We start from the raw sequence: 15,134 nt of genomic DNA, 5'->3' as shown, positions 1-15,134 counted from the left end.
TCCCGCCCTGTGACAGGGCGGGAATCCAGGGAGCGCCCCAGAAGGCAGTGCGGCAGCGCGGGAGGCTGCCGCACTGCCTTCTGGGTCGTTACCCTGTTTCCCACACCGGGAGTGCCCCAGAAGGCAAAATCGGGACAGGTACAAAATCCCGCGGGACGCGGGACAGATTGGTGTAAGGCAGGACTGTCCCACCAAAAGCGGGACGTCTGGTCACCTTAGCCTAACCTAGCTCACAGGGTTGCTGTGAGGGTAAAATAGTGGAAAGGAGGAGGATGTAAACTGCATTGGGGATCCTCTCCCTCCCCCTTCCCTTTCCTTCATTGTTGTTCTTCCTTCCTGTTTTGTGGGTTTTGGGATAGAGTTGGGACATTCAGAAGTTATATCATGATTTAATTCTGCACCATGTATGCAGATTTTAGAGCATATCATATTTTATTATGAGTATTATTATTTATCCCTGCAGCACCACCTGTTTCATGATGTGTATTTTATGATGTAAACTGCTCAGGGGTCCGCTACAGCATATTCACTACTAAATCGATTTTACACGGTTTTTTTTTAACAGAAATGAATTTTACTTTCTTACCTGTAATTTCTGCCTATTTTCCTCTAATGTACGTTTTCAAATGTTTAGATGTATGTCTCCTCTGAGAGGGCTGTAAAAATGTGTTACTTACTGTGGCAAGTTTCATTATATGAAGATAAATTACTTTGATGAATACATATTAACTGTTCAGACAGGCGCCAAATGTGCACTACCTGCCTGGAGGTTGGCAACCCTACTTCTTGGCTGGCGTGTTTCTGCATGAAATTTTTGAGAGGTTCCAAATTTCTTGTCTGAGAGTACTGAGTGACAGTGTTGTAAGAATGGCAACAGGGCCTGCTTGTTGTGGCACCCGAGCTGAGGAACTCCTCCCTCTCTGATTAGTCTGACGTTCAGTCAGTCGATCTTTTAGGGCCCAGTAAAAACTTCCTTGCCCTCTCCAAGCTTTTCCCTAGTTTATTCACTCTGTGCATTTGCTTGTTTACAGTGGGGAGTTTTTTTTTTAAAATAGTAAGTGTATGGCTGTCTTTGAAATTGATCACTTACTTCTGGTTAGTGATAATTGCTAAACCATTAATGTTTTTAACTACTGGGATTTTGGAATGTTGTAGTAGTGTAATTTATTGTAAGCCATAGGCCATCACAATCACATGAAAGGCCGTAAACCATGCAATTCCCTAAGTACACTGGCCAGATATCTCCGTCGTCATATCAGTATAAAACAGTAAAATTCAAACATCACGGGTTACCATTACAGTTTAGCTTTAAAATGTTAGTCTTCAACTAGCTTCCTCCTTAAAGTGGTTGCTACGATAATAAAAGTAGCACCCTTAGAGGTAACCTTAGGAGAAACATCAGCCAATAAAGAGTGTAGCCTGCCTTCTTCAGAACCAATCATTTCAGATAATATTGGGTTGAGATGTTTACCTCAGATAACATTGGAATGTTAATAGTTGCTATTTTGGGTCCTGTATATATTGATTGGCATATAAAATAGTACTTTTTTTGGCACATTTTATGAAATTTGAAAGTAGACGTCCTTTAATTTTTGCCAGCAAAATTGTAACTATACCTAATACTAGAGAGAATTGCAACCTGCCACATTTACATTATCTGAACGCATATATTTTAGTTTAAAAGGTTGCTGTGGAAATGCAGTCAGCAACTGACAAGCAACAAATGGGTGTATCTTGGGTGGGGTAGGCCAGGGCATTTGCCCTGGGTGCTACTTGGATGGGGGCGCCCTCTGCATGCTCTACCCTGCCCCACTGCCTCCAAGCCCCCTCTCATGCGGCCAGCAGGCTGGTCATCCCTCAGCGCGCACACTCGTGCACAAGTTAGCGAAGGTGAGGGATGGTGTCATCAGCCCAGTGGGCGGTATGCCCCTGGGAAGCTTCCCAAGACAGCAGCTCCCATAAGGCCACAGAAGGGCCTCCCTGGGGGGCTGTTTCCAGCCCGCCAGGCCTCCCAGTGATTCCTGCTCTCGAGTTGCACCATGTTGCACTCCGAGGCAGCAGCCTCTGCAGACAGCGCAAGCCTGGTAGGGCTTGCAAAGTGGTGGCAGGTGGTTCCCATAGGGGCGTGTCCTTCCCCTTCCCACTCCCAGCCCTGCTGGCTCCCGCCCATTTCCCTACCATCCCTGCTGGGTTCCTGGCTGGCTCCTGGCCAGCTCCTGCCTGTGGGGGGCGTGAAAGCAGCAGATGCTTTCTTGTCAGCCTTCTCAATGTTTCCAGGACTAAAAGGCAAAACATGATTTTTACAGCGCAATCCAGAACAGAGTTACTTCAGTGGGCTTAGGTCGATTCCCCACTGAAAAAATGAATGTAGATACAAATCGGTTTGGGAAAAACCGGAACCTTTTCAGCACTGTTTCAGCGTCCCCACTGCAGCTTCTGCCCCACAAACAATCCTTGTTCACAGAAATGCAGCAGCGACGAAGGATTCCCCACTGAGGCAGGCTGAACATGTGATCCGCTCAGGGCCTATCCTGGTTGGCTGTTGCATTTTGTTGGGGGCGGGAATTTTTTTTAAATTTTCAAACCCGTCTCTGCGAGCATGCGCAGAACAACCCTATGCGGAAATAAAGAAACGGGCGATTAAAGTGAAGCCCTGTTTCCGTGCACCTCCCTATAGTCGGATCCACACGGATACAACATGTAGCACTGCTTTGTATTGCCTTCTACTCAGTCAATCAGTCAAAACCGGCCCCATGTTGCTTCGTATCCACGTATCCGCAACATTTTTAAAAAGGCTGCGCAAGCATCGCGCGCAGCCCACTGTGTTCTCATTGGATGGGAGGCTCCACGTCACTACCAGTGGCAGGAAAAACAAATCCGGATTCCCCCCCCCCCCCACTTCCCCACTGCTCCAGATTACCCACGTGTTTTTTGAAAAGGTCTACTTTCTTGCAGGTTCTAAAATAACACGTGCTGGGTGTGTGTGTGTGTGTGGAAGCTCCAGAAACGGGGTAAAAGCATGTTCGGCGCTGGTGCAGTGGAGAGTTCTGCTGGAAACCTAGATATTTTGTGTGACGAGCACGCATCTAATCCTCAGTGGGGAATTGACCTTAGACAGGAGTAACTGTTCCGCATTGCACCATTAGCCTCTTTTGCTTTTTTACTATGGCAAACCAAGTTTTGCAAAATACTTGTTTTTGGAGCAGCTCCTGACCTCGGCGGAAGTGTAGCAGAGAAAGTAGAATCTCTGATAGGCTGAGAAAAGGATTGTTTTCTTCCTTTCTGCCTCTTTATTAATGTCCTCTTTCTCCCTTTTGGAATCTCCCCAACTGAATCTATATCGTGTGCGTTTTTTCTAGCAAAAAGCCTTAATAGTGTGCAGTCATATGCTTAATAGCCGGTGTGACTAACTGATCTGGGAACATTTTAGCATCTTACCTGAGCACCTTCCTTAAGACACTTCACTCTTGATCCTGCCCCCTCCCCCCACCATCCCACCATTGTACGGAGCTTGATTCTGCTTATAGGAAAAAGAACAGTTGATTTTTAGACCTTTTCTCTACTTTTAAGGAGTTTCAAAGCAGCTGGCAATTGCTTCACACACCCCCCACAGCAGACCCACCCCCCATTTCCAGAGACCAAGATCTTCTTAGGATCTGTAGCTTAATTAAGCTGCAAGAATTTTCTCTCTCATATCAATGAATTGGAAATGTGTTCATTTTCCATGTCGTGAGAAGTCAAGAGGTGTTATTGATGTTACAATACATTGCTAATCTAGAGAGCATTCGTTTCATTCCTACTTTAGTGATCGACATGACAGCCATGTCGTCGGCATATAAGAGTGATGGTATCTGTCTCCCTTCCAGAACTAGAGGGGAAAAAGTAGGGTCTTCCATGTATTGTACACAGTCATTTATAAAGAAATTAAATAAGAATGGGGCTAACAAGCAACCTTGTTTTACACCCTTCTTCAACTGAATTGAATTTGTCAGTTGGCCCTTATTTCCTACTCTCACTCTTGCTGTGATATCTGTGTGTAACTCTCTCAGAATAGTTAAAAGCTTTCTATCGATATTTGTCCTACCTAGTTTTTGCCAAAGGATCGACCTGTCGATAGAATCAAATGCTGAGGATAGGTCCACGAATGCAACAAAGAGTTTGCCGTTTTTACAGGCTGTGTATTTTTGTATTATAACTGATAAGCTCATGCAATGATTTGATTGTGCTGTGGTTTTTCCTAAAACCTGTTTGTTCTATATTAAATATATTGTTTTCCTCTGCCTAAAGTCAAGAGGTATAAATATTACTTAACAGTATTTATATATTTTTGTTAGCTAGAAAGGGGTTTCAAAGAGACGGGTTTTTAAAATATGTATATTTCATCTTTCTCCCATAATGGCATAAGGCATTATGGTGTTTCCAGGGATGCTATAATAAGATTTACGATTTCAACATTTTAAATTTTAAAACTAACTTCAATTAGAATGTATATAAGCCAGAATATCCTGGACTGTGCTAGCCCTTTTCAACGGTGAACAAGAGTCGTCATTCATTTTTGAATATACTAAACGCCCCCCCCCCCACATCTATTTCTTTTTCTTTTAAAAGAAAAGTTGATTTTTAGTCTCAAAGCAGCTTCCAGTCACCTTCCCTTCTCCCCCCTTCCCAACAGACACCTTGTAAGGTAGGTACGGCCGAGGGAGTTCTGAGATCCTCCAGTTATATATCCTCACCCATTTGCAGCAGTTATATATCCTCACCCATTTGCAGCCATGTGTTACAGCTCTGGGATCAGTGAGGCTTTGACTTAAGGCAGGGGTCTGCAACCTGCGGCTCTCCAGATGTTCATGGACTACAAATCCCATCAGCCCCTGCCAGCATGGCCAATGAAGGTGCAAAGGGGCTTACCAGTTCACTTAAAGCTCTACTTGGTTTGGGGCACTTCCTGTATAGGAGTTATTCAGTCCCTCATTACTATGGTTTATCTATTAATCCTAAGAGTACCCTCTTCTTCCTCAACATATCCTTCCACTTCTTTTCCTGTCATGGCACGTCTGTTCTAAATGTACGACCTGTTCTTAATTATCATAAATCAGAAGCACTAGTTATAAAAAAAATTAGGAGCTTGACTTGTATTTTTGAGTTGATATTATGGTGTATCCAAAAGATGGGTGTCAGATGTCTGGGCGGCTCAGTTTCAGTGCTTGCCTTGGGTGCCATTTTCGGTTGCCCCTGACAACAAGCTCCCTATAAATACTCCTCTTGTGAAGACAGCGGCACCCTCTAGGCCAGGGGTGGCCAACCTATGGTGGTCCAGATGTTCATGGACTGCAATTCCCATCAGCCCCTGCCAGCATGGCCAATTGGCTATACTGGCAGGGACTGATGGGAATTGCAGTCCATGAACATCTGGAGCGCCATAGGTTGACCACCACAGCTCTAGGCACATTTTAGATTTGAGTGTTTTATCTCCTGCAGAATTCCCAGGAATTGTCATTCTCTCATGCTGTCGTTTGCCTTTCCCAAAATCCTTCATACTACATATTTCAAGAGGGGTGTTCAATTCTTTGCAAAAGAGAAAACACAAACACACACACACACACACACACACACACACACACACACACACACACACACACACACACACACACACACACACACACGTGATGCTCACCAATATTTCAACCTTCTCCTTTGGAAAAATTGAGAAAAAATATAAAGGTGGGGGGAGAATGCTTCCAGTCTTATGTCATATCTCCATGTAGACACAGGTTCAAATCCTTACCAACCACAAAGCTGATTTGGTGGCCTTGGGTCAATTTATCCTCTCTCAGCCTAACATCCCTTACATAGAGGAGATCACCTACATCTTTGCCCCAGTTGGCTCAGTAGACAAAGAGCAGGTTCAAAACAGGATGGAAACCCCTGAGTGCTGGTCCCCTCTATCTGAGCTGGTTTGTAACTGATTCATACTGGTTTGATTGTATATGTTGAATACAGCACCATCCTTCCAGCAGGGTCTGATGGATAAAGCTGATTTTTCCTTTCTCTCTTTTCTTCTGTGCAGCTCGATCGCTCGGACTCTTTAGTGAACCATGTCACCGGAACGGTAAGTTTAAAAAAAGACCCCCTTTTCTGGATTTCTTTGGTTAAAGTTATGTGGGCCAATTCCTCTCGCTTCCACAGAAACCTTTTCCGCTAGGGTTTTCAGACCCCTGTACAAAAATATAAAACATAAAGGAGGCTTGATGACATGATTTAAAAGGGAAGGAAAAGACATCAAGAGGAAGGTTATCGAGGGACAGAGACTCGGGAGGCTCAAGTAATCAAATAGGGCAGTGGTGGTGAACCTATGGCACGCGTGCCAGAGGGGGCACTCAGAGCCCTCTCTGTGGGCATGCGCACTGTCGCCCCAGTTTGGGCACAGGCAGTGATGTAGCACCAAAGGCATGGGGGGTACACGATGCATTGAGCACATGCCCCTGCGGGGGCATGGTATGGCATTCCAGGGCCGGACGGGGGTGTGGCATGCCCCAGGCTCAGTTCCCCCTCCCTCTGCCCCTGGCACTCAGTCTCTAAAAGGTTTGCCATCACTGAAATAGGGCATGTGCTTAAGATTTTTGAGTGGGCAATTACGTAGTTTGGTGGCAAGGCATTCCACAGATGACTTCATGGAGAGTGAATCCTGATGGAGTCTTGAAATCAGAGAAAAGCTCTTGGCTTGGAAAATAAAATAAAAATCAGAAGGTGGAAGGAGAGAATGTTAGGAAGAGAGGAAAAGAAAGAGAGGCATGAAGAGAAGAGAAGAAAGTTAATGCAGAGGGGGAGAGAGAAAATATAAACAAGAAAGTACAATGAATAGAGGAAGGAAGAGGGAGGACTAGTCATGGAACTGAAGAATGAAGAGATGTGGGGAAAATGGTGACAGGTGGAAGATGCTGTAGGCAGCAGGGTTCGAAGCAATACCGGGTTCAATACGAGAAAGGAATATGACAGAAAGAAGGTTGCATTCAGAGAAGAATGAAGAAATTATCCACTTTTTCAGCTGTACATAAATTATCTCATTTTTAAATGAATATTTAAATAATTTCTTCATTTGTTTTAACCTCTCTGTTCAGAAAAAAAAGAGAGCAGTTGATAAGAGAAGAGGCTGAAACGACCCCGTGCACACATTTTTATTTTCCTTTGGGGAAACGTCAGTGACAGGATGCCACAAAAGCACAATTTTTCACATATTGCCAAAATATGGCGGCGGGAATTCTATGAAGGCTACATAAAGTTGCAAGATGCTGACGTTATTTTGATAACTTCCCTAGTTAATCCCTTGAAATAACTCCTTGGTACTTTGTGGCCCCTTCCGCACATGCAAAATAATGCGTTTTCAAACCACTTTCACAACTGTTTGCAAGTGGATTTTGCCATTCCGCACAGCTTCAAAGAGCACTGAAAGCAGTTTGAAAGTGCATTATTCTGCATGTGCGGAAGCAAAAACCTGGACTGGAGGTTTAGGTGACTTGGAGCTAGTTTTCTTATTGGTAATAAACAAGATACACACTTTTAAGTGGTTGATAAGTGAATATAATGCTGAAAGCTGAGATGCTAAAAAGACGAAATTCGGCAACACCGGCAGATCCGCTGGTTGCTCATAATGACTGGAGCCCCTGCCAGAAACCCCAAGCATTGTTCTCCCCCTCCCAATTTATCTCAATCTAAGCCAAATTGTACGTATTTGCTTATTTGGAAGGTTTTGCTTCTCTTTTGGCCTGCCAACAGAAAAGCTGCAAAAAAGCTTCCGGTATATTTATGGTGCTGAATTTTCACCCCTGTTCTGCTGCTCAACTCAGCAGTGAGATTTTGAGAATTTGTTAAAGTGGTTTTTTTTAAAATAACATCTTTGCCTTTTGGGATATTTATCCTTATGGCCGTTTTGCAGCAACGGGCATAAGTGTAGAATATGTGGTTGCTTTAAAGTCACCCAGTGCGTAGAACTGGCAAGTTGGTCTGAAATTTTAAGTGTCTCTAAGATGCCTGCCTGCCTGCCTGCCTGCCTGCAAGGGGGGTGGAGGGGTAGAGTAATGGGGACCCTTACTGGAAATCCCGTTTCTCCCTCCCTCCCTCCCTCCCTCCCTCCCTCCCTCCCTCCATCCATCCATCCATCCATCCATCCATCCATCCATCCATCCATCCATCCATCCATCCATCCATCCATCCATCCATCCATCCATCCATCCATCCATCCATCCATCCATCCATCCATCCATGTTGCTGAGATTTAGCTGTGCAGATTGCATTGCTTCAAAAAATAGGAACGTTGCTTTTTAAAATACGCATGCGATAAAAATGGAGATTCTCAAACAGACAGGATTAATTTTTACTTAGCACAGAAGCTCAACAAAAGTTTTGTAAGTTTTGTCATCTTTCCTCTTGGATCCCCAGTTGCTTCCAGAGTAAGCTTGCTGTGATGCAGCCCGCCCCATAACTTCCCCCCACCCGAGTTGACACTGTACACAAAGTTGTAAATGAGAGAGCTGAAGCATCACTCCCTTATTTTCTAAGTTCCCTTGTTATGCCTGAGGTACCGTATGTACCAAGCGGGTGGGGTAATGAACTTGACCCTGACGTGTCAATAAGGAACTAGAACAAACAAGAAAACTTCAGAAGTTTTTTTCAGACGTGGCACAAAGAAGGCAGCAGCTTCCCACTAACAATACAAAATAGCCTGTAATTATGTTACCAAGATTATCCAACAAATTCATTTTCTTTTTCTTTTGTAACTGTTCATCCAGCTGGAGAAACTGGGGAGGAAATATTTGTTTCTGTGTGGCTAAATATGTGCAATTTGGGTCAAGAGGGTCGATGGAAGAGGAAAGAAAGAGGGCATTGCCTGTTTAGTTCCCTGGAAGTTGGGTGATCTCATTGTTTAGACAGCATTTCTTCCCACCGTTGAAATAGCTGCAGAAGGCAAAATATTTATCTGTGGACTTCAAAAACATACGGAGAACTCCCATCCCATGCCCATTCCAAAAAAGAGAGGAAGAAAGAAAAGAAAGAAAAAAACTGTGAGCTTGTTAAACAAATGCACTGCTTTGTCGAAGGCTTTCATGGACAGACTGAACTGGTTGGCTATGTGGCTGTGGTCTGGTAGATCTTGTCCCTACCAGGCCACTGGGACACAGTGCACAGCACACTTCTCTCTGTGATACTTATCAAGATTGGGGACTGGTGACTTCGCCAATCCTGTGCAGCTGTCCAAAGCAGGCACAGCTGTTTGCTTCCAAGAGTGCAGTCGTGGTTTGTGCGTACAAGCACAAGAAGTTTGCTGTGTGTTTCACAGTGCGATGATCATGTGCAGTAGTCATTCATAAATGCCTCTGAGTTGTCGTTCGAAGAGGCCCTCATTGTGAGCCATCTCTCCACAGTCAGTCATTTCTTAGAGTTTGTATTAGATTCCCAGAGTAACCTCCCTACCCCCCCCCCCCAATCAGCAGGGACTCATCATTCATTAGTTAATGTCAAAGGCAACATGTCAACGCAGTAACCTTTATAAATAAAGGTGTGCTTTCGTTGCGCTTTGTATGATTAATCCTCTGTTTATTTCCAAATGCCGTCTGGGGTATATTGAAATTGCCTTAAAACATGCATAAATGCCATGTTGATTTTCTTTTTAAATGTCTCTCTTTTTTTTTACTATGGTTTTCAGACTTCCAGCAGTTTTTTGAAAAGCTCGTCTTTCTGTTGTGACAAACTCTCAGAGTAAGTATGGGTTCAAAAGCTACCCCATTTTTACTGCCCAGGCTTTCCAAGAGGGGCGCTGTCATACCTTGGAACAGACCTGGGCATTATACGGCCCGCGGGCCACATCCGGCCCGCCAGATGACCCTGACTGGCCCCCCTGCCTTGCTGGGGAGCGAGGCGCCTTTGAAAGCCCCGCAGAAGCCGGTTGCCTTGGCTGCCGGCTTCTGCGGGGCTTTCAAAAACGCCTCGCCCCCCTGCCTTTTGGTCCGGTCCTCCACAATATTTTCTGTTTCTTATGCGGAAAAAATAATTGCCCACCCTTGCCTTGGAAGGTCACTTCAGCAGAACACTCATGATTATCTTTGAAAGTCACAAGCATTTTCCAGCTATAATGCTGACCTTTAATTTCCAGGAGATGCTATAGCAACTAATCCTGTCCTTGCCTGATCTTACTTCTTGGGATGGCGGGGAAACCCAGTGCAAGCTACCTTAACGCAATGCTGGTTTCAGTTTAGTTCTTGCTATTTCATTAATATTTATTTTTATTTATTATTTTAAAATATTTATTAACTAACATTTATTAGCCCCCTCCCTTCTGATCTTCAGGAAGCAGCGGAGGATGGTTTAATTGAGGACCACCTTTGGTTAAATTTTCTTGCAGTCCTGAACTGTGACTTTAAATTTTGGGTTTTTTTTTTTAATTTTTTGATGTGTTTACAACATAGATTTTAAGTGCTTACAACGTAGATACAATACATTAAAAAAAATAATTAAAGTCACAGTTCAGGGTCGCTAGGAAATTTAACCAAATGAGGTCCTAAATGAAATCATCTTCAACTGTTTCCTGAAGATTGGAAGGGAGGGGGCTAGGGCCAGGCGCACCTTGAAGAGATTGGTTCGTAACAGGGGGGCTACCGCTGAAAAGCCCCTGTCTTTTGTATTCGCTAGAAGAGCTTCTTTGATAGATTGGGACATCAAGAGAGCCTTTCCCTGTTATCTTAATTTAGTATGTATGCCATCTTTGGTGGGAGATAGCGGGTTGTATTTGAATAGTAAAATCCACCACTTAGCAGATAGTTTGAACCAGTGGTGGGATCCAAAAATTTTAGTAACAGGTTCCCATGGTGGTGGGATTCAAACTGTGGCATAGCGCCAATGGGGCTGGGCAGGGCACGACGGGGGTGTGGCCAGGCATTCCGGGGTCAGGGCATTCCTGGGCGGGGCTGTGGCAAGGATGCAGCCGCTGCGCCGGTCCTTAGGCAGGAAACGAATGCACACAAGCACAGGCTGCCACGCACGCCGGTGCACCTCCTGCTAGACTGCTTCAAGTTCTGCGCGCTACTGCTGAGAGGAGGGGCGTAACTAAGGCAAAAATCACGTGGCAAAATCATCAATTAGTAACCCCCTCTCGGCACACACAAATAATGAGTAACCTACTCTCGGGAACCTGTGAGAACCTTCTGGATCCCACCTCTGATTTCCACGTTCATTGGCGAGCAGGATTTGTTTGCCAGTCTCTGTAGTTTTTGGTAGATGATCAGTAGACTCTAATCTGCTGAAACAAATTCAGTTCCTTACATCTACAGATGAAGCTTGCTGGTTGACCCCCCCCCCCCAGTGCTTAAATTTAATCCAGTGATAGGAGAGAGATAGAATCAGGATTGAAATGAACAAGAGAAAAAGAAGGGAGAAGAGTTTGGGATTACACTTCCTTCCCCCTTTCTGTCCTGTAAGAAGTCTCAAGGTGGATTCCAAACTTCTTCCTTTCCCTTCCCCATAGCAGACAACTTGTAAGGTTGGTGGGGCTGAGAGAGTTCTGAGAGAACTGTGACTAGCCCAAGGTCAGCCAGCAGGCTTCATGGGGGTTGGAGCGGGGAATCAAACTCGGTTCTCCAGGTTAGAGTCTATTTTCTCTAACTCTTCCCTGGAAAGCTGACAGGTTTGCTTAATGAACTGAATATGGTTGTTGTAATTTTAGGAACGGAGATTTGAATGGGAAGTGTTTGGAACTGTAAGCAACGGCTCATTACTTTGTCGTTAGATCGAGGCAGCAATTTCTGCTCATTATTTTTTTACTGGTCTGTTCTGTCTACCGCAGGAGTGCCGACTTCGATCACATGATGGAGGAGGGTTATGAACTGGACCTGACTTACATCACAGAGCGGATCATTGCTCTCTCCTTCCCAGCTAGCTGCTCTGAGGAAACCTACTTACACAACCTCCAGGATGTAACACGGATGCTTAAATCCAAGCACGGGGACAACTACCTGGTAAGAAGAAGAAGAAGAAGAAGAGTTTGGATTTATATCCCCCCTTTCTCTCCTGCAGGAGACTCAAAGGGGCTTACAATCTCCTTGCCCTTCCCCCCTCACAACAAACACCCTGTGAGGTGGGTTGGGCTGAGAGAGCTCCGAAAAGCTGTGACTAGCCCAAGGTCACCCAGCTGGCATGTGTGGGAGTGTACAGGCTAATCTGAATTCCCCAGATAAGCCTCCACAGCTCAGGCGGCAGAGCTGGGAATCAAACCCGGTTCCTCCAGATCAGAGTGCACCTGCTCTTAGCCATTGCTCTTAGCCACTGCGCCACTGCTGCTGTAAGAGCAGATGTAATTCAGGATGACCTGTGTGCCAGTCCATTTATTTCTTCATTCCAGTGACTGTGATCTAATTAACAGGACCTCTTGACAAAAATTGCATTTTCAAGTATGTGCCCGAGATGTTTTGAATGGGTGTCCCCATCTGTGCGGTATGAATTCAACATCATGTTTCGGTCAGCAGACGTTTCTTATTAGGAAGAACCTATGATCAGTTGTTCCTTCCTGTGTAGCAAACAAAATGCCAACCTGCTTCTGCTGCTTTGTGATCTCTAAAAAGGCCCTTGTGATGGGGGTTAGATCCCACCAACTTTCCCATTCGGTCTCATCTGATTCTCTTTGTTATTATAATCCCCGTGTGGCTGTTGTCCATGTGCATCCCATGATTCCAAGGAGATCCTTTATGGTAGTCAAATTTCCGTCACCCTTTTTACCATCCCTAGCACTACGAACTATATTTCTGAACAACATTTGAGTCTCTAAGAGAATTTAAGAGGCAACTTACTGGATCAGTGGTCCACCCAGTCCAGCTGCTTGCTTCGTACAGCAACCATTATTTTGGAGCATATGCCAAAGAGGGCATAAAGGCCAAGATCTTCCGTAGATGTTGCCTCTTAGTACTGGTATTCAGCAGTTTACTACTTCTGAATGCGGAGATTTCCTGTAGTCACCATGGTTAGTAGCTATTGGTGGTCGTCTCTTCCATGAATCTAACTTCATAAGATGAGGGGGTTAGCTCTGCATTATCTAGGATACTCCATACATATATATTTAATTGGCAACGATCCTTGCAAACACATTTCATTGTCATTGTGCCCAAATGAGGGGAGTACCTAAGCCCACTCCTGATCCCCACCAAAGCCCTAGTTTCCTTCCCCCAACCATTTCCCCCATCTTCTTCTGCATATCCCTTCCTTACCCCTGTTCTTTCCTAAACCCAGCCAGTAAAGTCTTTGTGGCTGATTCCGCATGGGCCAAAAACAGTGGTGTGAAAACAGTGTGAAAACAGTGTAAAAGGGTTTACACCATTTTCACACCATTTTCACATCGCTGTTTTTGGCCCATGCGGAATCAGCCTGTGTAATTCGTGCTGGTGTGGTAGCTTTGGAAAGAAGAAAAATAAATGGGCCTAAAGAAAAAAAATATTTGACTTTATATAAATGATTGAAATACTGTCCGTTCTGCATGTTAACTGAATAAAAGGAAGAGGGCAAGAAACCCAGTGTTCTCACTGCATTTTATGAAACCTCTAGACTTTTGAACCTTTAAAAATGAGTTATAGATTAAAGTAGATGCAAAAAGCAAGGACAAAAGGACCCAGGTTCTGATAAGTAAAATCCATTATTTCCAAATACAAAGATTTATGGTACAGTCTTATATCTGCCTCTTCCATAGGCCAAACTTCTTTTAGGGAGAGAAAGCGGACAGCATAAAATACTCTTTTTGAGCTTTACTAAAATCATAGGAAGAATAATTTTGTAAAAGCACAGACACAGAGCTTATCATGCTTTGTTTATAGTCTTTTTACCAAGAGCCTTTGGCCTCTCCTTCTGTCAGATCTAAAAATACACACAGACCCCTTCCACACACACAAAATAATGCATTTTCAAACCACTTTCACAACCGTTCGCAAGTGGATTTTGCTATTCCGCACAACTTCAAAGAGCACTGAAAGCAGTTTGAAAGTGCATTATTCTGCAAGTTCGGAATGAGCCAAGGTGTATTCTGGAGTGGATTCTTACCCCGGGGCAAATTTTATGTATTGCAGGGTAGAAAAGTCCCTGGCGCTAGGAGGGGATGCCTGGACAGGCAACCTTACAGCGGAGTGGGGTGGCTTCCTTGAGACGACTTATCAGGCCTTCACGCCAAGGCAACCTGCCCCCCAGTTCCAGATTTGGAGCGAGGGGGGTTGCCTCAGCTGGCTTGTGGGCCCAATAAGGACTCCAGCTCCCAGACCGCATGTTTGACACACCTGTCCTATGACCTCTGTGACCTGCTTGCCTTACAGACTGCCTGCTCTCTTATGAATCTATCCAACCGTTAGGGTTATCTTGAAGGCTTTTGAGTGTCCCCATCATCTGAGGCTATACAGGTGGCAACTTGAGAAAGGATCTTCTTGGTTTCGGAACCCACACCATGGAACACCTCCCTAGCAGATTTGCCTGTCTGTTCGATCCTTGTCTTCTACCACTGCTTTGTCTGGCATCCACTTTCTGACTCTGTCTTGTTCGTTTTTAATTGTTGGTTTTACAGCGCTACACTGCTTTTAAAGTTGTTGGTGTAAAGTCTTTATAATTGTTTAATTGTCACTTTAGGGTCCTAAGCTGGGCAGAAGGGCGACAGACCTTTCTGTAACTTGGTTGTGAAGCGTGCTAAATGCAGTGCTTAAAAGGTCGTGTTCTCTCTCTCTTTGTCTGGTACAGGTGTTAAATCTCTCAGAGAAAAGGTTTGACCTGGCCAAACTGAACCCAAAGGTATTGTGCCATTTCATTGCGTTTAAAGTCAATGTTTTGTAAACTTTGAAAATTAAACAACAAAAAGAAAGATCTAAATCCATCTCCTATTGCACTGGGGCACTTGTGTTGCTTACGACAGTAATCCCTGGAGTCTAGAGAGGAATGGGCTAGAGGGGGTCAGACTGGGCAATGTGGAGAACATGCTTGGTCCAGAAGCATTAGATGGAGCTGACTGGTGAGCGAGATGTCTCTGGTGATCTCTGCTCAGAGGAAGGATAGAATCTCTCGTAGGCCTTTGGTGCACATTTGGTCTCTTTGGGTTAAGCGTATATTACCTTTGAGTCAAATTC

At 44.6% G+C, this 15,134-nt stretch overlaps 1 protein-coding gene across 6 annotated transcripts in view; it reads left to right on the top strand.

Annotated features, from left to right (window-relative positions):
- The window catches only part of TNS3 (tensin 3), a 339,136-nt gene that overhangs the window by 168,612 nt on the left and 155,390 nt on the right, over nucleotides 1-15,134 (top strand). For 5 of the 6 annotated variants that reach the window (XM_048511801.1, XM_048511805.1, XM_048511800.1 and 2 more), the window contains 4 exons: nucleotides 6,068-6,109; nucleotides 9,701-9,753; nucleotides 11,834-12,005; nucleotides 14,752-14,802. In XM_048511801.1, the coding sequence (XP_048367758.1) occupies nucleotides 6,068-6,109; nucleotides 9,701-9,753; nucleotides 11,834-12,005; nucleotides 14,752-14,802 (318 nt within the window). The remainder of the gene's footprint in view (nucleotides 1-6,067; nucleotides 6,110-9,700; nucleotides 9,754-11,833; nucleotides 12,006-14,751; nucleotides 14,803-15,134) is intronic. The other variant, XM_048511803.1, reaches the window with a different exon arrangement.

Source organism: Sphaerodactylus townsendi, linkage group LG11 (assembly GCF_021028975.2).
Source record: "Sphaerodactylus townsendi isolate TG3544 linkage group LG11, MPM_Stown_v2.3, whole genome shotgun sequence".
In the NCBI taxonomy this organism is placed as follows: Eukaryota; Metazoa; Chordata; class Lepidosauria; order Squamata; family Sphaerodactylidae; genus Sphaerodactylus; species Sphaerodactylus townsendi.
The sequence above is the reverse complement of the archived record's forward strand: the minus strand, read 5'-3'. Positions and strand labels throughout refer to the sequence as shown.